This window comes from Suricata suricatta, chromosome 17, assembly GCF_006229205.1.
Source record: "Suricata suricatta isolate VVHF042 chromosome 17, meerkat_22Aug2017_6uvM2_HiC, whole genome shotgun sequence".
Lineage (NCBI taxonomy): Eukaryota > Metazoa > Chordata > Mammalia > Carnivora > Herpestidae > Suricata > Suricata suricatta.
The window spans coordinates 15,684,477-15,707,932 of NC_043716.1; the positions used below are offsets into that span (position 1 = coordinate 15,684,477).

At 38.5% G+C, this 23,456-nt stretch overlaps 1 protein-coding gene across 2 annotated transcripts in view; it reads right to left on the bottom strand.

Moving 5' to 3' along the window:
* The window catches only part of EFCAB5 (EF-hand calcium binding domain 5), a 154,487-nt gene that overhangs the window by 35,018 nt on the left and 96,013 nt on the right, over window positions 1-23,456 (bottom strand). For both annotated transcript variants that reach the window (XM_029928897.1, XM_029928896.1), the window contains 5 exons: window positions 22,228-23,064; window positions 20,412-20,486; window positions 20,220-20,312; window positions 18,524-18,738; window positions 10,971-11,127 (listed from right to left, as the gene is read on the bottom strand). In XM_029928897.1, coding sequence (XP_029784757.1) covers window positions 10,971-11,127; window positions 18,524-18,738; window positions 20,220-20,312; window positions 20,412-20,486; window positions 22,228-23,064 — 1,377 coding nt within the window. The remainder of the gene's footprint in view (window positions 1-10,970; window positions 11,128-18,523; window positions 18,739-20,219; window positions 20,313-20,411; window positions 20,487-22,227; window positions 23,065-23,456) is intronic.

Consider the following 23,456-nt stretch of genomic DNA (forward strand, 5'->3'; position numbering starts at 1 on the left):
TCTAGGAATTTTTTTGCTGGAGTCTTTCAGGCTTTCTACATAGCGTATCATATCATCTGCAAATGAATGTCTGACTTCTTCCTTGCAATTTGTATGCCCTTTATTTTGTTGTCTGATTGCTGAGGCTAAGACTCCTAGTACTATGTTAAATAGTAATGGTGAGAGTGTCTTGTGTCTTGTCTTGTTCCTGACCATAGGGGAAAGTTTTTCTTTTCTTTAAATGTTTTATTTATTTTTGAGAGAGAGAGACAGATAGACAGCGTGAGCAGGGGAGGGTCAGAGAGACAGAGACACAGAGTCTGAAGACAGGCTCCAGGCTCTGAGTTAGCTGTCAGCACAGAGCCTGACATGGGGCTCGAACCCACGAACTGCAAGACCATGACCTGAGCAGAAGTCAGACGTTTAACTGATTGAGCCACCCTGGGGAAAGTTTTTCCTCATTGAGGATGATATTAGCTGTGACTCTTTCATATATGACTTTTATGATGTTGAGGTATGTTCCATCTATCCCTACTTTGTTGAGGGTTTTAATCAAGCATGGATGCTGTATCTTGTCAAATGCTTTTTCTGCATCTATTTACAGGATCATATGTTTCTTATCCTTTCTTTTATTAGTGTGGTATATCATCTTGATTGATTTGCAAATATTGAACCAGCCCTACAGCCCAGAAATAAATCCCACTTGATCATGGTGAATAAGTCTTTTTTTTTTCAATTTTTTTGTTTTTTATTTATTTTTGAGAGAGAGAGAGAGACAGTGTGAGCAAGGAAGGGTAAGAAAGAGAGAGAGATACAGAATCTGAAGCAGACTCCAGGCTCTAAGCTGTCAGCACAGAGCCTGACGCAGGGCTCGAACCCATGAACTGTGAGATCATGACCTGAGCCGAAGCTGGACACTTAACCAACTGAGCCACCCAGGCGCCCCAATATGTCTTTTAATGTATTGTTGGATTCGATTTGCTAGTATCTTGTTGAGACCTTTTGCATTCATGTTCATCAGGGAAATTGGCCTGTAATTCTCCTTTTTAGTGGGTCTTTGTCTAGTTTTGGAATCAGGGTAATCTTAGGTATTAGCTCTTCTTTAAATGTCTTATAGAATTCCCCTGGGAAGCCATCAAGCCCAGGACCCATTTGTTGGGAGAGTTTTGATTACTGATTCAATTTCTTTGTTGATATTGGGTCTGTTCAAATTTTCTATTTTTTTTTCTGTTTCAGTTTTGGTAGTTTGTGAATTTCTAGGAATTTATCCATTTCTTCCAGATTGTCCAGTTTGTTGCCATACAGTTTTTCATAGTGTTCTCTTATAATTGTATTTCTGTGGTGTTTATTGTGATCTCTCCTCTTTCATTCATGATTTTATCTATTTGGGTCCTTTCTCTTTTCTTTTTGATAGGTCTGGCTAGGGGCTTATAAATTTTGTTTATTCTTCCAAAGAACCAGCTCTTAGTTTTGTTGATCTGTTCTACTTTTTTGTTTGTTTGTTTGTTTCTGTATCTTTTATTTCTGCTCTAATCTTTATTATTTCCCTTCTTCTGGCTTTAGGCTTTATTTGCTTTTCCTCTGCTAGCGATTAGGTATGAGGTTAGATTGTTTATTTGGGACCTTACTTGCATCTTGAGATAGTCCTGACTTGAAATATACTTTCTTCTTAGGACTGCCTTGCTACATCCCAAAGGGTTTGAACTGTGGTGTTTTCATTTTCATTGGCATCCATGTATTTCTTTGTTTCTTTAATTTCCTGGTTAATCCACTCATTCTTTAGTAGGATGTTCTTTAACCTCCATGTATTTGAGGGCTTTTCAAATTTTTCCTTGTGGTTGATTTCAAGTTTCATAGTGTTGTGATCTGAAAATATTCAGGGCATGAATTCAATTTTTTTGTACTTGTTGAGGACTGCTTTGTGACCCAGTAGGTGATTTATTCTGGAGAATGTCCCATGTGTACTAGAGAAGAGTGTGTATTCTGCTGCTTTAGGATACAATGTTGTGAATATATCTGTTAAGTCCATCTGGCCCAGGGTGTTATTCAAAGCCATTGTTTCCTTGCTGATTTTCTGCATAGATGATCTGTCCATTTCTGTAATTGGAGTGTTAAAATCTCTTTGTATTATTATCAATGAGTTTCTTTATGTTTGTTATTAATTGATTCATATATCTGGGTGCTATCAAGTTGGAGGCATAAATATTTATAATTGTTGGTATTTTTTCTTAACATTTAAAAAAAATGTTTATTTATTTTGAGATAGAGTGCAATTGGGGGAGGGGTAAAGAGTGAAGGTGACCAAAAATCCCAAGCATGTTTCACACTGTCAGCACAGAGCCTGATGTGGGGCTTGAACTCAGAAACTGAGATCATGACCTGAGCCAAAATAAAGACTCAGACACTTAACTGAGCCACCAAGGCACTCCTATAATTAAATTGTTAGTACTTCTTGATCAATACACCCCTTAATTATGGTATCATCCTCTTTATCTCTTGTTATTTTCTTTGTTTTAAAATCCAGTTTTTCTGATATAAATATGGCTACTCTGGCTTTCTTTTGATGTCCATTAGCATGATAGATGGTTCTCCATCTCCTCACGTTCAATCTGCAGGTCTCTTTAGGTCTAAAATTATAGGAAGCATATAGATGCATCTTGTTGTTTTTATCAATGCTGATACCTTCTATCTTTTGATTGGAGTATTTAGTCCATTTACATTCATAGTGATTATTGTAAGACATGAATTTAGTGCCATTATGTTACCTGTAGAGTTGCAGAGTCCTCCTTAAAGTTTCTTGCAGGGCTGGTTTAGTGGTCATGAACTCCTTTAGTTTTTCTTTGTCTGGAAAACTTTGTCGCTCCTATTCTGAATCACAGCCTTGCTGGATAAAGAATTCCTGGTCGCATATTTTTTTTTTTTTTTTACCATTCAGCACGTTGAATATTTCCTCTCGTTCCTTCTGGCCTGCCAAGTTTCAGTGGACATGGCCTCTAACCTTACATGTCTATCCTTGTAGGTTAAGAAACTTTTACCCCTAGCTACTTTCAGAATTCTCTATCTTTGTATTTTGCAAATTTCACTATGATAGGTCATGGTATTGACTTACTTTTGTTGATTTTGAGCATTCTCTGTGCTTCTTGGACTTGAATGTCTGTTTCTTTCCCTAGATCAGGGAAGTTCTCAGCTAAAATTTGTTCAAATAAACCTTCTGCCTCTTTTTCCTATTCTTCTTCTTCTGGGATTCCTATGTTATGGATATTGCTCTTGCTTTAGAGCAAGACTTCCTTAAGTTTCCCTTCATGATCTAATAGTTTTCTTTCCCTCTTCTTTTCAACCTAATTATTTTCCATAAATTTTCTGTATCACCCATTCTCCCCCTTGTTGCTTCAATACTCACTGTGAAAATACCTAGTTCGTTTTGCAACTCTGTTATAGCATTTTTAATTTCAGCCTCACTAGTAGTTAGATCTTTGATCTCTGCAGTAAGGGTTTCTCTGGTGTCTTCTATGCTTTTTTTTTTAAGACCAGCTAGTAGTCTTATGACACTTGCTCTATATTCTTGTTCAGATATAGCGGATATTATCTATTTTGAACAAGTCCCTGGCTGCAATTTCTTCCTGAGGTTTTTTGTGGGGAAAATTCCTCCAACTTGTCATTTTGGCTAAGTTTCTGTCTTTTGCATGTTTTGAAAGCTTATTATGTTTCCTTCACCTGAGAATAATACCGTATTAAAAAGGGGTTCATACACTGTCCTGGGCCTGGCACTTCAGGAAGTGTTTTTGATATATGCTGTGTACCCTCTGCTACAGCATTTTGGCTCTTTCCCACTGATCAGACCTCTACAGAGCTCCTATTTGCTTACAGTGGGGAGTGTTTGGACTTTTAACTAGGTGTGCATTGATTTGTTTGTTAAAACAAGCCTTGCACCTGCCACACTATCTCCCTCAACCAGTCCACAGATTGATTTTCTGGGTGTTCCAAATGACCTGCTCTCAATACAGCTGTGTTTGCAGATGAAAAAAGCCCACGGTCCCCTACTTCTTTGTCATCTTAACTCCTCTCCTCTAGTGTAAACTTTTGTTGATTTTTGCTCTATCACATCCCCTTGTCTTTCTCCTATTACTAGTATCCCAAATTTTGTTTTGGGGAAACTACTCCACTCCCATCTCACTTTGTTTGTTTGAGTGGGATTCCAATCATGGTTCTAGAGATGCAGCATGCATCTCAGGCATAAATCAGTCAGGACTTTCTATTCCCTCATACAGAGTGGTTAGTTTAGTCCAGACTAATGCCAGACTCTGCTAGGAAGAGGAATTTTCCTTTTTATTCCCACTGGGGCTGGACTGGAGGATGTGAGACTGTACCTGGACTTGACAAAGGGGGAAGACTGTATGAAAATGGAGTCAAAACATAGAAAAGAGCAAGATCAGACTGAGAAAGAAAAAAAGAAAGAAGCAGGCACTTGTACGCATGTCATTATTTGAAGTCCCAAACCTATCTGTATTCTGAACTAGCCCTGGACTTTTCTATCATACGAACCAATAAAGCTTATTTTGTTTTGTTTTGTTTTGTTTTGTTTTGTTTAACCACTCTGGGCTGGGTTTCCTATTACTCGGACTCAAAGGGTCCTAACTGATATATCTTTGAATTAAATCAACTTGTGGATTCGTCCTCTTCCATTCCTCCTCCTCCTCTTATTCCTTTCCTTTCTTGAACAATTAGGGCCTAAAGCCATTGGTGAGGCAGAGCATGGTAAGCATTTGCTCCTGGTCAAAGTAAGCCCAGTGGCCCAGAATAGGGTACCATAATCCAGTGGAGTAAGGAGGGCATTGTTCAGGAAGTGATAGGCATGAGTTGTCAGAGCCTGAAAAGGTGAGGATGGTATCCAGGTTGCAAGCCTGAAAAGGTGAGGATGGTATCCAGATTGCAAGGGAAATCTCAGCATATGTGAGTGAAAAGGGGAGCTCTCCAGAGGTGATTTGGCTTGGGGTGTTGGAACCAAGCAGGATGAAGAGGATATCACATGGGGTAGATGCCCAACATGGGGTATTTAGGCCTGAGAAGAGTGAGAAGGGCATCCAAATGGAAGGACAGCCTGATTTTGGAAGTTAGAATCTAAACAGAGTGAGGAAGGTGTCTATGTAGAGGGGCAGCCCAGCATGGGGAATCAGGACTCAAGCAAAATGAGGACTTCCAGATAGGACTTCACTCATTTCGAGGAATTAGAAGTTTGAGTAGATTAAGGAGAGCATCTACATGAAAAGGTCCCTTGTCACAGAATGTTGGAACTTAAGGGGGTGAATGGGGGGCATACACATGGAGGGGGGATTTGCTGTGGGATGTCAAAGCCTGAGCAGAGTAGGGAGGGAAACTGTGGGAAGGGAGATTAATAAAGGGTGTTGGGACTTAAGTGTAGTGAGAAGGAAAAAACATAAGTGTGGGGGAGAGGATAGTGCGATAGGAGATTAGTTCCATATAGGAGGACTGATTAAAAAATAAATAAAATTTAGAATAATACAAGCAAGAGAGAGGAGAGCTACAAAAAGGGGAGAAAACTAGAATGAACTCTGTTGCTATTTTGGACTTGGAGGTATGAGTGTGAACTTACAGTTTTTTTTTTAAAGATTTTACTTTTAAGTAACCTCTACACCCAACATGGGCCCCAAACCCACAACCCTGAGATCAAGAGCCACATGCTCCACCAACTGAGCCAGGCAAGTGCCCTGAACTTACAGTTTTCAATATTAATAGACATTTATAGAGATATGTATAGATGTAAATGTGTACACACACACCACACACACACACATTCCCTATGAGAAACTTGGGAGCAGGGACCTAGGAGCAATGAGCATGTGTAGAACCAAGATCTTGGCGTGCCTGCGTGGCTCAGTCAGTTAAGCATCCAATTTTCACTCAGGCCATGATCTTATGATTTGTGAGTTCAAGCCCCACATTGGGTAAGCTGGAGCCCTGCTCTGGACTCTGCACTTTCTCTCCCTTTCTCTGTGCACCTCATGTGATTCTCTCTCTCTGCCCCTCACTCATGCTCTCTCTCTCATAAACAAATAAATAAATAACATTAAAAAATCATTAAAATGTCACATTAAAAAACCCAAGATCTTGGCCTCCAAATACCATTCTCCACTAAAGGAAACCAGGGTTCCTTGGAGAAATGGGTAATTCCATTTTGGCAGCAGGAAAAGTATAAGATGAATCTAGAAGATGTCATTGTGCAAAACAAGGAGGTACTCAAAGAATGATGGATACATGTTAAAAGGACACAGGAAATATTCTGGCAGTTTCTTAATATAACGAAAAATATATCTACCCGATAGCCCAGAAATCAAACCCCTAGGTATTTATTATAAAAGAAATAAAAAACATATATCCACACAAAAGATTTGTGGAAGACTGTTTATGGCATCTTTTATTCATAATAGCCAAGAATTGGAAACAGTCTAAATCACTATCAGTTGAAGAATGGACTAACAAACTATAGTTTATTCATACAATGGACTATCAGCAAACAAACAAACAAATAAGCAAACTGTTGGTACACACAACATGTAAGAATCTCAAGAAAATATATGCTGAGTGAAAGGAGCCTTACACTAAAGGGTACATACAAATGATTCCATATATGTAAACTAGAAGAGATAAAACATATCTGTAGTGGAAAATAACCAGAAGAGTGGTTGTCTTGGGGATTGGGTAGTGGGGTTTGAGTGAGAAAGGGACATGAGGGAACTTTGTATTCTATATCTTAATAGGGATATTGGATACACAAGTTATGTATTTGCCAAAACTCAGTGAATGTACACTTAAAATTTGTGTTTTATTGTGTATCATTTTACCTCAAAAGAAAAAAAGCCATTAACATATATTGAATTCTAATTAAAGATACACATGCTGAAGTGTTTAGGGAGGAGTGTATTGCTGTCAGAAATTTATCTTGAAATGTATCAAAAATAAGAGAAACGGAAGCATAAAGAGATGAATAAATAGACTTTTTAAAAATGTAATAAAATGTTAATGGGAGAATCTCGGTGATGGGTCTATCGGAGCTCACTGTAAAATTCTTTCAACTTTGTTGTATGTTTGAAATTTTTCATAACAGAATATTGGAGGGTAGGGGAAGACACAAGATTCAGACTGAAAGGACTCCCATTGGTGAAATCTGGGACAATAGGAACATTAAAATATAAAAAATGATAGTGTTGGATTACAACCCATTGAATAAAATAGGAAACCATGAATACATATTGTTATAACAAATAAATAAAAAGTTTGATAAGGAAAAGAATGTTTTGGGGGCACCTGGCTGGCTCAATCAGTAGTGTGTGGGATTCTTGATCTCGGAGTTGTAAATTCGAGCCCAACATTAGGTGTAGAGATTACTTAAAATCTTCTTTAAAATTTTTTAAAAATAAAATCTTTATATTATTCTTTTAAATAAGGGAATTTTTCTATGGCTTCAAAGTACAACTACAAAAAAAATCTATTAATTACAAAGGGAGAAAGAGTAATTTTTAAATGGAAGGGACTGATAGATATCATCTTTAAAAATTTTTTTTAACTCCAGTATAATTAACATACAATGTTATATTAGTTTCAGGTGTACAATATAGTGATTCAACAATTCCATATATTATCAGTGTTCATCAAGATAAGTTAGTCTTTAATGCCCTTCACCTACTTCACTTCAGCCCCCCACCAACCTCCCCTCTGGTAACCATCTATTTGTTCTCTATAGTTTAGAGTCCATTTTTTGGCTTGTCTCTTTCTTTTTCCTCTTTGCTTTTTTGTTTCTTAACAAATTATGGCTGAACTATTCAGCCATAAAAAAATAATGAAATCTTGCCATTTGCAACAACATGGATGGAGCTAGACAGTATAATGCCAACTGAAATAAGCCTGTCAGACAAAGACAAATACCATAAGAATTCACTTTTTTATCCATTCATCTTTCATGGACATTCATGCTGCTTCCATACTTTGGGTATTGTAATAACGCTGAAATAAACATAGGGGTACATATATCTTTTTGAATTAATGTTTTTGTATTCTTTGGATAAATACCTAGCAGTGTGATTACTGGATTATAGGGTAGTTCTATTTTTAATTTTTTGAAGACCTCCACAGATATCATGTCATTATCTTGGGACTTCTGCTAGGATTCAATGAGAAGAATACAGCATCACTTACATGATATTCCTGGTAAAGATGAATAATCTGAATTTAATCATGAGGAGCCACTAGACCACCCTAAAAGTAGGACATACTACAAACAAACAGCCTGTAATCTTCAAATGGTGAAAGTCATGACAATCAAGGGAAGACCTTAGGAGTTTCTTAGAGATTCCTTATTGCAGAGTGAGGAAACAGCAGTTGTTTTACACTACTTGTCTGGTTTTCAGTTTCTTTAAAAAAAAAACACTATGTGGGATGCCTGTGTGGCTCAGTCAGTTAAGTGTCTGACTCTTGGTTTTGGATCAGGTCATGGTCTCACAGTTTGTGGGGTTGAGCCCCGCATCTGGCTCTGTACTGACAGTGTGGGGCCTGTTTGGGATTCTCTCACTCTCCCTTTGCCTGTCCCCTGCTTGTTGTTTCTCTCAAAAAATAAATACATATTTTTAAAAAAACATTATGTGAGTTTTTTCAATGAGATTTTCTAAATAAACATGGTTCATAAATGTTCAAGACTTCTGTAATTTAGTTACAAAATGCATCAAAAAATGTCATAACTTTAAGAGAGTTAAATGTCCTACTTTTATATATTAAAGCAAAATTGATCATTTAATAGAAAATTAAAGGGCATATATATTCAATGAATGTTAATAGCTACTCCATGGGAAGTGATGGGGAAAGAATGATCTCTTCTACAGTGTAGACAGGTCACATGTTTTACAGATTTTATATGTAATATTTCTCCTCTGAAGATTAGGCTGTATTAGACAGGAATAAAAAAAGGGAAAATTACCAGCTACAAGTTTCAAGTTGCCCCTTCCAAACAGAAAACTTCCATTTTGAAAATACTAGCAGAAACATTTATAGACACTTCTAATTCTGTGGCTTTATCCTATTTCTCCAATTTTTATCCAGTTTTTAATCTTGGACACAGAAATAGACAAGAAGGGTAGAGCAAAACAAAACAAAACAAAACAAAGAGCTATTTGAAGTTTTTCTGATCCCTTATTAGCTAATGTTTGGATTTAGACTTTTCTCCCTTTTTAAAAAATCTGCCTTTCTTCTTCCATATGGCCATCAGCTCAGCAATCATCTCCTCAGCCCAGGTGGCTACCAACATGTGTTCAGAGAGAGTCATTTTGTATAAGTCTACCCTTGCAGAGAATAATTTGTTCTTCTTGCTTGCAGAAATTTATTTTTGGCAGCAGTTTCTGCCTCCTCATTACTTTCTTCATTCTCATTTGCTGGGCTTAACTCATTTTCCCTATCTCTATTGCTGTACTTCAGTCATACATAGTGGAATATCCTTATAATGTCATCCTCGGGTTTCTTAAATTCTAGAAATTATCACATCTAACTCCTTCACTTTACAAATTAGGGCCCCTGGATCTATTGAGGTTCAGTAACTTGCCTTTGGTCCGTGACCATTAAATGAAGGATCCAGTATCATGACAACTTTTTTAAGAATTGGAAATCTAATATGCAAAAGTCACCAGATAAATCCTTAAACCCAGTGAAAAGCAAAATTATTTATACTGGAATCTAATCAAATGAATGAGGAAACTTATACTGGAATAAGAATTTTAGTAACTTTTGTTAATAAGCTTAACAATAACCCACAACCCTGGGACCAACTGTATTTTAGTAACTTTTGATTGGGAAGTTTGATCAGAAGAGAAAAATTAGTATAGGAAAAGAAAAGTCATTAAGGAGAATTTAGTAGCTAAGTTATAAATTCGGGAGAAACTTGCAAGCCAGCCCAATTTGAAAGGTGAATTGGACCTTGTAGAGGCAGAGAGATACAACAGAAAGAGAAAAATGGGCAGAACTGAGGAATGTTTTGGATTTTTTTAACCCCAAGAGTAAGGATAGCCAGGCATATGGAAGGAATCTAACCAGGTAGAGTTAAGGTCTTGGACAAAGTACTCTACAGCACAATGAACTCCTGAGAGCTCTGACATTTTCTGCACTTCCCACCAGCAATGTCTGAGGGTTGCAATTTCTCTACATCCTTGTCAACACTTGTTATTTTTCTATTTTTAAGTTATAGCCATACAACATAAGTAACAAAAGCAAAAGCAAATAAGTGGAAGTACATTGAACTACGAGGATTATACACAGCAAAAGAAGCAATCAACAAAATGAAAAGGAAACCTACAAGAGTAGGAGAAGATATTTGCAAATCCTATGTCTAATTAGGGGTTAAAATCCAAAATAATATAAGGAACTCATGCAACTAAACAGCAAAAAAAAAATTTTTTTAATGGGCAAAGAAACTGAATTTTCCAAAGACATGAAGATAACCAAAAGGTGCATGAAAAGATGCTCAACATCACTAATACTTAGAGAAATGCAAATCAAAGTCACAATGAGATGTCATATCACACCTGTCAGAATTGCTATTATCAAAAAGACAAGAGATAACAGGTGTTGGCAAGCATGTGGAGAAAAGGAACCCAGTGTGCACTGTTGGCGGGAATGTAAATTGGTACAACCACTATGAAAAAGAGTATAGAGGTTCCTCAAAACATTAAAAATAGGGGCACTTGGGTGGCTCAGTCAGTTGAGCATCTGACCCTTAATTTTGGCTGAGATTGTGATTCCATGGCTGTGGGATGGAACTGTGTTGAGCTCTATGCTGAGTGCTGAGCTGAAACTGAAAACAATTGTAGCCATTCTAACAGGTGTGAAGTGGTGTTTTGTGGTTTCAGAAGTTTTAACCATGAATGTCGTAGTACTGGAAAACTTGAAGCCAAGTTGTTACCACAGTTTTAATGAGAAAATTCATATCGTTTTACCTTTCTTCATAGATTCTTTTTCCATTCCCTCCTTATATGTGTACAAGAGTTCATCAACTTTCTTCAGATCCAGGAAGCCTGAACCATCGCTGTCCCACTTCTGAAACAGGGCTTCTAGGAGAAGTTCCCGTCGGACTCTGGAAGCATTATGTCTACTCTAGGATAGAAACAGGATAAGAAAGCACAGGAGACACAGTATTTATTGTGCTAGCTGCCATCCTATGTTTATTCCCCCCCAAAGTGCAGCACTATTTCTAAAAACAACTTTATAAAAACTGGGACTAAGCATGATATTAATGGAAAAAATGAAGCATTTAATGTTAATACTCTAAACAGTATTTCTGTTTCCCCTCTAGACCAAACAAAAGAAAACCCCAAACTAACCAGGTATTCTCTGCATTGGACTAAAACACATTAACTTAGGAAGGGGACTACACCTCTTAAGAATCTTTACATTCCCTTGCTGTTGTTCAGGAATGTTATAAACATATGGTGTGCTCTACCTGGCTTCTTGAGGGAGGAGGCTGTATAGTTAAAGAGGATGTATAGGAGTGTTCAAAACATGAAACATGACCATGTTCAAAAATGATTTTTTATATTTAACATTGACCCCAATTTACATTGATTCTATTTACCTTTTATTTTACTAGTTTAATTATAATATCAGTCAGATAGTAACTATTATCGAGGTATCTGGGTAGCTCAGTCTGTTAAGCATCCAACTTCGGCTCACGTCATGATCTCACAGTTCATGAGTGTGAACCCTGCATGGGGCTCTGTGCTGACCATGCAGAGCCTTCTTGGGATTCTCTCTCTGTCCCTCTCTCTCTCCTCCTCCCCAACTTGTCTGCTCTCTCTCTCAACATAAATACATAACTTAAAAAGAAGATAGTAACTATTCTCTAGATTTAATCACTAAAAGAAAGTGAATATATAGAATTTGGTTAAATGGGGGAACTGCATTTGAGGAGGCAAAAGGGATATCAACTCTAGAATTAGGTTGAGAAAACTCATGAGGCTGAAGAGATGAGTGAATATTCCCGGAAAATGTATTTTATGTATTTCACAAAAGAGCACATAAATTGTTTATATCAGCTAATGTATGTGCATTTATCTATCACTCAATAAGTAGTAAGTTCTTAGGAAATATGTATTGCCTGGATTCACATGAATAAAAATATGTATTCAAATTATAATTGTACCCCTAGTATGTGCATTTGTAAATGCATTAACAAAGCAGATTGCACGTGCACACACACACACATTTCTGCACATACACATATCTGGTCCTCAGAATCTGCTCTTCAAGCTTCAGAGGAGGAAAAACAAAGCTGTATGATAAACCGTCTGTTGCCACCAGCAATCATATTATTATTAGGGGAATGAATTCTCTGGAGTGTGATCTTGGAGCATTTGACAATAAAATATTAAATGGCTGTGCTCATTGAAATAAGATGATAAGTTTGGTTGTAAATTTTTAAAGAGCCACATTAGGAGAAACTAAGGTCGAGAGATTTACTAATAATAGTGATCTCACCTACTTTATTTTTTAAGTACATATGTATATTTCATTAAAGAATTAAAAAATTTTAATGGATGCATCGGGTGTACTGATACTTTAAAATTATATAAAATTACATAAAAGCGATGGGAAGGGGGCCAACAGAAAGAGCTGCTTTTTGGGGTGGAGGAGGCATCAAAGAACTCCTGAGCCCTGTGGAGACTGATGTAGCCTCACTTTGCTGAGGATCCTGAACTGTAAAATGTAGACCAGCTCTCTATGCTGGAAGAGCAGGGGAGGCAAGGCCTCTGCAGGGTAGATGTCTGAGGCAGAGGCCAGGGCCTAGGTTGTGTGTTCTATCTAACAAGAGCCTCCATGAAGATCCTAGAGCCCAAGGTTGGAAAAGGAAGAGAAGACCCTGTATTCCTATGATCCTCTGTGCCATCTCCAATGCCAAAGGAGCCCAAGGTAGCTGGACATATTTAAGGCTTTGTCACCCAAGTTTAAACAGATGAATTTTAATTGTAAATGGTTCCTCTACTGTACTTTGCCATGCGGAATGTCAATCCCTAGAACTGGAGGTTCTTCCAACTCACCCAGAAGGTGTTGGTAAGAGCTAGCATACATTCTTTACTGGGGTGACATCCACACTTGAGGTCTCTGTCAGCCAATGGGACATGACCTTGGTCTTCTGGCACCTCAGGCGTCTGATTCTTTCATCTGACTTGATAAACCAGCTGCTGTCTCAGAGGCTCCTTCTGCTCCACTGACACTGCCCTCAGATGTCACCAAAGTCTAGCCATGTACTCCAGCCTCTGCTCCAAAGTATTCCTTCTCAAAGCACTTCATAGCATGGCAAACCTCCTTCTGGCTCTTACGCCTCTACAGTTGACTCTCAAGGGCTTTGTCTGATAGTCTTTTCCCTGCTTCCTAAGTATTGGTATTCCTGAGGCTCAGTTCTCTGCCATCCTTTCATGCACGCTTCCTTGGAGACTTATAAGTCAAGGCATTTAAAATGGGGACATTTTGGGGCACATGGGTGGCTCAGTCAGTTAAGCAGCTGACTTTGGCTCAGGTCATGATCTCACAGTTGGTAGATTCAAGCCCTGCATCGGGTCCTGTGCTGACAGCTCAGAGCTTGGAGCCTGCTCAGATTCTGTGTCTCCCTCCCTCTCTGCCCCTCCCCTTCTCATGCTCTGTCTCTGTATCAAAAATAAACAAAACATTAAAAAATTTTTTTTAATTTGTTAAAATGGAGATATTTTATTAACAAGAGTTCCTTATGAGTCTACCAAGGATGCAGCAAAGTCCATCTTTCCTAGGAGCTTGGGGAAACTGCTAGAGCATCAGGTGTTCCTACTAGAGACAGTTTTCAAGGCTGTGCCTCATGTGTACACCTCCTCCACCTGCCCCCATGCAGTTCTGAGGCATTAACTCAGGGACTGCTTCATGGGCCTGAGGGCTCTGCTAACCCAGTCTTGTCAGGCAAAAGGAGGGCTGGGGGCACCTGGGTGGCTCACTTGTTTTGAGTGTCTAACTTCGGCTCAGGACACGATCTCATGGTTCATGAGTTGGAGCTCTGCATTGAGCTCACTGTTGTCAGCGCAGAGCCCACTTTGGATCTTCTGTCCCCCCTTCCCTCTGCCCCTTCCCTGATTGTGCTCTCTCTCTCAAAAATAAATAAACCTTTAAAAATAAATACAAATAAAAGAAGCCTGACTGGAAATGCATGTAGCACCCAGCCTTGCTTTTTGTCCTCTACTAAATTTGGTGGTTTCTTATGAAGCAGTCAGTGCCTGGAGCTGGGGTGAACATTGGTGTCAGTTGGCCCTTCTCACCTGTACTCCCAAGTAGGAAGTTAACTTCCTCTTTCCAGGGACTGGGACTGGGAAAATTCCATCATTCAGTCTGGTTATGAAGCTTGGTCTTAAAAAGCTCTGAACCATAACAGGCAAGAATGAACCACCACACATAAAGCCACTTTACACGACTTTTGTATGCTACTGGAGGGGTGGTCAGAGAAGTGGCAGCAGGGGCCTCTGCCTCTCCTTACTGGGGCATCCCTGATCACCCTTACACTCTCGTATCCTTCACCTAGCCCTGCCCTGCAAAGCACTCCAGACTTTTGGAGATCACTGCCAATGCCTGAAAAACCCAGACAGAACTGAGGACAAGAGCCTGGGAATCTGAGGTCATCTAGTAACCTCTCATGGCTGGTGACCATCACTGAGGGTCTTTGCTTCCAACAGTTCTGAATACACCAGAACTCGTTCATTTAACCAGCAATTGAGGGCTCTGGGTCAGCACAGGTCTCATTGGTGACTCATGCATATCTGCCTCCACTGTCCCATGAGATGATGACATGGCATTTCTGTCTGTCTCAGCACTGTATGCCCTAGGAGTGTGCCGTCTGTTAGGGAAGACGGGGCAGATAAAAATAAGTTAAAAGGCGCTCATTATCTAAAAAGAACTGAGACCTGAAAAAGCTTCTCTGAATCAACCTACTTAAAATGGAGACCAGAGTGGCATATAATAAATAGCAGAAAATGTTTGATTGAAACTTCTTGCAAGATGAAACTACTACTAAAACTAGTATCTCTTAACAAAATGCAGTTGCAACTATGGGATAATTCATAGAACAAAATTATTTTAAGTATATTTCCCTCCTAAAATTATATGATTGCACAAAAGGACACCACTTCCATAGGGCACTCAGTCATTTTTGCAAAAGTTAGTCAAGGGCTTCCTTAGTTTTCCTGAAGACCTCTCTCTCTCTCTCTCTCTCTCTCTCTCTCTCTCTCTCTCCCTCCCTCCCTCCCTCTTTCTCTCTGTTATTTATATTCAAGTTAGTTAACATGCAATGTAGTCTGGCTTCAGGAGTAGAACCCAGTGGTTCATCTCTTACATATGACACCCAGTGCTCATCCCAAAAAGTGCCCTCCTTAACACTTATCACCCATTTCACCCACACCCTTGCCCCCCACTCCAGCAACCCTCAGTTTGTTCTTTATATTTAAGAGTCTCTTATGGGTTTTTTTTTTTAAACGTTTTTAATGTTTATTTGTTTTTGAGACAGAGAAAGACATAGCATGAGAAGGGGAGGGGCACAGAGAAAATGAGACACAGAATCTAAAGCAGGCTCCCAGCTCTGAAATGTCAGCAGAGCCCGACGCAGGGTTTGAGCCCATGGACCGTAAGATCATAGCTTGAACCTAAGTCAGACACTTAACTACCCAGGTGCCCCTGCCTCCCTGTTTTTATCTTATTTTATCTTATTTTTCCTTCCCTTTCCCTATGTTCATCGGTTGAGATTCTCAAATTCCACATGAGTGAAATCATATGATATCTGTCTTTCTCTGACTAATTTATTTCACTTAGCATAATACTCTCCAGTTCCATCTATGTTGTTGCAAATGGCAAGATTTATTTTTTCATTGTCGAGTAGTATTCCGTTGCATATATATACCACATCTGAAGGCCATTTTTTACCCATTATTTCATTTATACTCAAATCACCCCCATGAAGCACCTACTTGGTTTCCTGAAGCTCTTCATTCATAAATAGACCTGACTCTCAAATTCTCATTTGCCAATGACTACAATCATTTTGAGCAGTTTCCAGTAACACTTTCATGGCTTTATGAAATTCTATGTTTTAAAACTTAAATTTTACTTTGGCACCATTTTGTTGTCAGAAGTTTACAACATCGCACAGTATGAAATGGGCTATGATGGGTGGATGGTGTTAGGTAGGGAGATGTTAAAAAAGAGACAATAGGGGGCGCCTGGGTGGCTCAGTCAGTTAAGCAGTCGACTTCGGCTCGGTCATGATCTCATGGTTTGTGGGTTTGAGCCCCGTGTCAGGCTCTGTGCTGACCATTTGCTCAGAGCCTGGAGCCTGCTTCCGATTCTGTGTCTCCCTCTCTCGCTGACTGTCCCCAGCTCCCCCTCTGTGTCTTTCTCAAAAATAAGTAAACATTAAAAATTTTTTTAAAAAGGAGAGAGACAATAGGCCCCATATGGAGTCACTTGTACTAAGCCCCATGTCAGCAAATCATGGATTAATAACCTAAGTACACCTTCAGCTCCCCAGGCATAACCTTTAACCAGTCATCATGGAAATACCTAGTCAGCACTAGTGAGATAATCCACTTGATAGACCCCTCTGTTCCCATTAGAAAGGCGACCTTCCTGGAATAATGCATTCTTTACTAATAATTCACCTTCCCAGCCCCATTTTTGCCTTTTAAAAACCTTGCAGCCCTTCAGAGCTCCTTTCTATTGCTGGATAGGATGCTGTTGAACTCATGAGTTATTGAATCAAGTCAATTTGATCTTTAAAGTTACTCAGTTGAATTTTTGTTAATAATTTTTAATAAGTAATTTAAAAAAATTTTTTAATGTTTTTATTTATTTTTGAGAGAGACAGCGTGAGCAGGGGAGGATCAGAGAGAGAGGGAGACACAAAATCCGAAGACAGGCTCCAAGCTCTCAGCTAGCTGTCAGCACAGAGCCTGATGCAGGGCTCAAATCCATGAACTGTGAGATCATGACCTGAGCTGAAGCCAGACGCTTAACCGACTGAGCCACCCAGGTGCCCCAATTTCTTAAACGGTCAGTTGTTTGGAGAATACTTTTCATGTCTGATGACTTTAGCTATCCTCTACAACTTTATTATTTTTTAAAACAAATTTTTAAAGTTTATTTATTTTGAGAGAGAAAGAGAGAGAGAGTGAGAGAGTGAACAGCAGGAGAAGAGAGTGAAGGAAAGAGAGAGAATCCCAAGCAAGGTCTCCACTGTCAGTGCAGATTCTGTTATGGGGCACAGACTCATGAACTGAGATCATGACCTGAGCTCAAATCAAGAGTTGGGCCCTCAACTGACTGAACCATCCAGGTGCCCCTCCTCTAGAACTTTAGAGGAACTGGGATACTGAGATACTTAGAATGGCTCAAAGGAGAAAAAAAGCCCATTGACATGTCTGACCAGAGAGCCTGCCTTTGAGGGGCAGCAGTGAATTCAATTGATGGCAGTCCTGGGTCAGCATGAGTCAAGTCAAGAGGGCAGGTTTGGGGAACTGAGCAGGAGTGCATGGGTCAAAAGAGGCCAAGAAAGTCTATTTCAGGTTAAATGCTGGTCTCAATTCTCTAACTCTTTGGGGTTTTAATAAGTAATTTTTAAAAAATTGAAGAAAATGATAACAGTTAAGATTTATTATGGGTCAGGCACTGTTTAAGTACTTATATTAGCACCTTTAATTCTCCTATCAAGCTGGTGAGGTCAGTATGATTGTATCTTCATTTGAAAATAAGGCAACTGGGCCAGCATTGCTGTTAAGGCTCTGGCCCAAAGTTACACAGTAAATAAGCAGCAGAACCATGGTTTGAGCCTCCAGAAGCCAGGCTCCCAACCCCTGCCCTGCCCAGTCTTTCCTTAGTCAGGGCCAGCTGGGAGTGAGTGCGGGGAGGATGAAGTGGGAAAAACAGTAAGAAGCCATGTACAGGACAAAAGGCCTAAATCAAAGTAGAGAAGGCTCAGGAGTGACATTTTATTTCCAAAATCTAGAACTATATTAAATTATCCATGAAGCAGTCTGTGTTACAAAAAAGAATTAGCTTATTCACTGAAATTTTCTAAATTTCTTAGGAGGAGCTCCCCCATCCAACTGCAAGACTTCCACCTCTAACACAGAGACAAATCTGCATTTAAGATCTTTGGCAGCAGACACTCACTCCATCAGGGGTCAAGACAACTTTAGCCTGAAGAAGCTAGAGCCCGGTGTGTGTGTGTGTGTGTGTGTGTGTGTGTGTGTGTGTGTGTGTGTGTAGCCCTGGGCTGCTCTGACTCAGGGGTTATGGAACCCGAGTTGGAGCCCCTTTAATTGCTTATTTAGGGTGTGGCCTTGACCACTCTACTCTGCTTTAATTTCTCATCTGTGGGGATGTTTGTCCAGTCAACTCACAAGGCTATTGTTCTTCCAATCTCACCTGTTTTATTGATAAAGTAATATTGATATTGAAATAATATTTACTGATAAATAATATTACTCACCTGTTCTAAGCCACTTATTTTCTCTTCTTTTGTTTCAACATAGCCCCTCTTAAAAAAGGATGTGAGGGTCTCACTGACACTCAAGGGGGTATCTTCACCAACAAATGTCTCCAGAAGTTGCACAAACTGAAGCAGATTGAAGGAAACTCCATTGAAAGCACTTCCGCCTTTTACTTTCTTGTAAGACTGAATATTTCTGATAATTGAGTGTAGGTCTATTAAGCAGGAAACATAAAACAAACAGTAAACAATTTCTTAAAGCTTAGAGAAAATATACGAATACTGATTGTAATAAACATCTGCTACTTTTTTCCTGTTGGGAATCCATGATCCTTTCATGAGGAAAACATCTCTTCCCCACTGTCAGTTTAGATGAATCAGGTGGTACTCAGTCTCCCCCACCCTCATGACAAGAATGACCATGTGATATAGATCTGGCCAATGATTCTTGTATAATATCAATGTAATCCACTATATATTCCAATGAGAATGAGCCCCAGAACTTTTTGGGGAGCCTTTAGGGAAGAATCACTCTTTTTGTCTTCTGATTCCCGAGCTAGTAGGATATAGTCTTAGCAATATTCTTATAAATGTATCTGCCACAACATGGAGAAAACTACCTAAAACTGGAAGTTACACAGAGAGGAATGGGGCTGAGAGGCAGAGATGGTATCTTGCTATTATCATTTAGCCCTTGGATTCATTTGTGCCTGAAGCCAGCTACTGTAGTCTGGACTTCACAGTTAAATAAATCTATAGATATCATGCAACCTCTCCCCCAAAAAGTCTTGAACTAATATATTTATCTTGAAGCTCAATGTTATGAACCATATTTCATAAAATATCAGCCCTTATGTTTGATGTATTCATCGATTCAATCATTCATGTCCTCATGTCCTCCATATGAGTTTGACATGACTCGAAAATAATCACCCATGCGATTTTTTTAGACAGTAATGCAATACAGAAATAAAGAAGACCAGAAGAAGAACATGCACTAGCAGGCTACAAGAGCTTGACCAATGCCATGCATTTTTACCAAAATATTTTGAGGATAAAAAGTTTGTTATTTGACCCAGGCTTAAATAAGAAAAAAATTTGCTGATAGGACAAAAATAATCTTAACATAATTAGTTCTACTACTTGTTGATGAAAGGTAAAATGATAAAATAGCATTGTAGAAATATATGAGTACTTGTTGGAATAATCATTGTTAAATACCTGATTTATCTGAAAGCTAAGTTATTATTTGTTCTCTCTGTTGAGTAGATCTTTCTTTATAAGTCTTCAAAAACATGACAGATTCTCACCGTCTGACATGTTGAGTTATGGGACTTCCAGAGAGAAGAATAGCTAGAATGATTTCTATTGAGTTCTAATATCCTATATCTAATTCCTTTTGTACACATGGATCATAGCTTCAAAGCAGTTGTGGGGCCATGTAATGGTCAAAACAAATTATATACTAATGCATATGATTTAAAGCAGAAAAGCATTCATCAATAGCACATGCCTACAAGTACATTACCACCGAAATATCTATCTTGTATATGTTTAGATCTATCAGTTCAGGGACAAAATAATGCAAGGGTCACCCTGCCATTGTGTCTTGGCTAAGTCCATGGGGTACCACAGTAAACTAAATTCATCAACTGGACTGCCATCTATCCTTCCTAATATGGTTGCTGACATGTACCTGTGAACTTGGAGTTACTGTAGAGTAATTTTGCTTGTTTCTCATCTTCACATTTGATATAATCCATCTTCCAGTTACATGTCAAAAGTTTACCTACAAGATATACATTCCATAACATAGACAATTTAATTTTACTTTCATAATATTTTTGTTCTAGAGTATAAATGAAAGGAGGATTAAATGAAGAGTCACCTGACCATGACTTTCCTTCTATTTTTTGGGACTTCTCACAAGATGGATTTTTCTGAACTTCCTTTTTTGTCGTTTCTAAAAGGTACAAAAGAAAGTACCTATAATGAATTGGAATTTAAATAGAAACTTGAATAAAAAATAAAAGACCTATGAATTGGAGATTATATATTCTATGATAAATTCCTAATTAATAAATAAGAAAAATGCTTTGCGTATAGAACACTAAAAACTTTCTATCAAATATTTTCCCATATATATTCTATCACATTCAACCACAATGATATCATTTAATAACTAGTTGTTGAGAGAAGCTCTCTGACAAAAGCTATTTGTTGTACCCAAATTTGGCCACTCAATTTGAGGGCTACATTTCCTAGTCTCTGACACAGTGAGGTGTCACCAAATGCCTAAATTCTGACCAATGTCATGTGTAAGCAAGTAGTGTAATGCCTATCCCTTCTCTTTTCTCCTTATCTTCTGGTCAAAGTGTGGACATGGTAGTGAGCCATCCTGAACTATGTGGTTAAGGGAGACACAGGATAGGACTTGAGCCATTGCTGATTTCATGAGATTGAGCTGTCACGTAAGTTTTGACTTTTATATCAGAAGGAAAAAAGCTTCTATGCTGTTTAGACATTGCTATTTTTTTTTAGACATTGTCATTTCAGATCACTGTTACATATAGCCAAAATCAAGTTACCACTAATAACATCTGATTGAATAGTAACTTTACAATTTTTCTAGCTGCATCTGCATCCCTCCTATGTAAGGAGAGCCAGATATTAGTGGCACTATTTTGTGTAGAAATAAACATACTCCTGAAAAAATGTGAGATTTAAAATTAGTTAAAGATAATGTAGCATCTAAAACACAGGTTAGTCATTTCTTAGGAGTTTTAAATAAGGATTTCTTTGGGACTGTGGGACTTTAAAATGAAAGAGCAGAACTTTAAAAATATTCGTGCATAACTGAGGGCTTAAGTGGTATTGAGATTGGCTAAGTTAGAGTTTTTCAACAAAAAGGCATATAGTGGCATAGGTAATTCAGAGGAAAAGTCTTTTGCAGAATAAATAGTTGAAATGCAGGGTGCTTTTTGTTTTAAATGTAACTTTCAGAAACGTTTCTAGAGCATATATCTTATATAACTGAAAAAAAGCAAGACCCATTTTACAGTTGAAATTTTAAAAAATTTAGGGATGCCTAGGTGGCTCAGTTGATTGAGTGCATGACTCTTCTCTTGATTTCAGTTGGAGTCGTGAACCCAGGGTCTTGGGATGGAGCCCTGTGTTGGGCTCTGTGCTAAGCATGGAGCCTGCTTGGGATTCTCTCTCCCTTGTCCTTTCTCCCCTGCTCACACACACACACACACACACACACACACACACACACACTCTCTCTCTCTCTCTCTCTCTCTCTCTCTCTCTCTCTCTCTCAAAAATTAAAAGTAAAGAAATAAAAAGAAATTTTAAAAAGTGGCTTCTAATATTACACACTACATTTAAAATTAAAGGGCTTCTACTGCCTTTTCAGGAGTCTAGTGAAACTTTCTATATGTAACATTACTAGATTTCTTCTTTATGAATGGGCCTCCTGTGCAAAAGGAGGTAAATTCTAGGTAAACTGACAATAGAAACAGTCTGGTTTGCATTTAACTGATTGTTCAAGCCTAGATGGGTAATGAGCAGCAAAATGTATCCAAGATTTGAATGATCTGATATGCCAGAAAAGATGCTAATTGAAATGAGTATTTTCTGAAAAGACTTTAACAATCACTCCACAAAACAGGGAGCCAATCATAGAAGAACTGCATTACTACCTGAAAGATGATCTTTTCTTCTTGATAGTGGAACTTCCTCTTGCAGTTCAGAACTCACAAATTGTTTTGCTTCATATATTTGTTCCTGAGTCCTCTTTTCCTGTGGGGGTATTTCAGTGTACTCAAGGGAAGCAGCCTCCCTAGATTTTTTACTTTCTCTGAAGATACTACCTCTTCCTGATTGTAACATTGAATCTATGTCCTGTTCTTCTTCTGGAATTATCTCTCCAGATGGTTCTTGTTGCACAGTCGATCTTGTGTGTGGTCCTTGTTCTGTTACTGAATCTCTGTGTGACACTTGTTCTGAGATTGACCCTCTGTCTGGTCCATGTGCTGCTATTGGTTCTCTGTGGCATCCTTGTTCTGCAGTTGATTCCATGTCGACTCCTTGTTTTGAAGATGACACTCTTTGTGGTGGTTCTTGTTTTATTACTGAGTCTCTATGTAGTCTTTGTTCCGTTATTAACTCTCTACTTGATCCTCGTTCTGTTGACTTTGGGTGGGTTTCTTCTGTTGTTACTAATTCTTTGTGTAATTCTTTTTCTCCACTAGACTCTTTGTCATGTTCTTGCTCTTCAATTGAAATTCTGTTTAGTTCTTGTTCTGCTGTTGTCTCTCTCTGCTGTTTTGGTGGTGTTGATTTTCTATGTTCATCATGTTTATGTTGATCTTCTGGAGTTTCTAACAATTTGCTTTGGATTTTGCTAGCATGTTTTTCAGAAAGTAATGCGTTCGTCTCTAAGAGCACATTGTCAAAGTCTTCATAAATATGTTTCTGATTATCCATATCTCCCCAGAACTCAGGCAAGTCTATCTCTTCAAATTCAATGAACGGCCCTAATGCAGAAAACAAAATATTTACCTAAACCATTGATCTTATAATGCAGAAACAGAGCCAGTAAATTAATGCAAAACAGCATTGATCACAATAATTGTAACACAGGCCTATTGCTTTAAATAAATAACAGCTTTCCCTCCAACACAACAGAGGCAAAAATATTCAAAGGAACATAAAAGGTGCTCACTACTGTAAGTTAGAAATCATCCCTTCCTAAAAGGTGTGTCTTTGGAAGTGAACACGATTCTTCTTTTTCTACTTGCAGAGTTGCTTAGACCTGCCAAGAAAAGTAGAATTTATCCAGATTCGAAGGGGTACACGCACACCAATGTTTATAGCAGCACTATCAATAATAGCTAAACTATGGAAAGAGCCCAAATGTCCATTGACT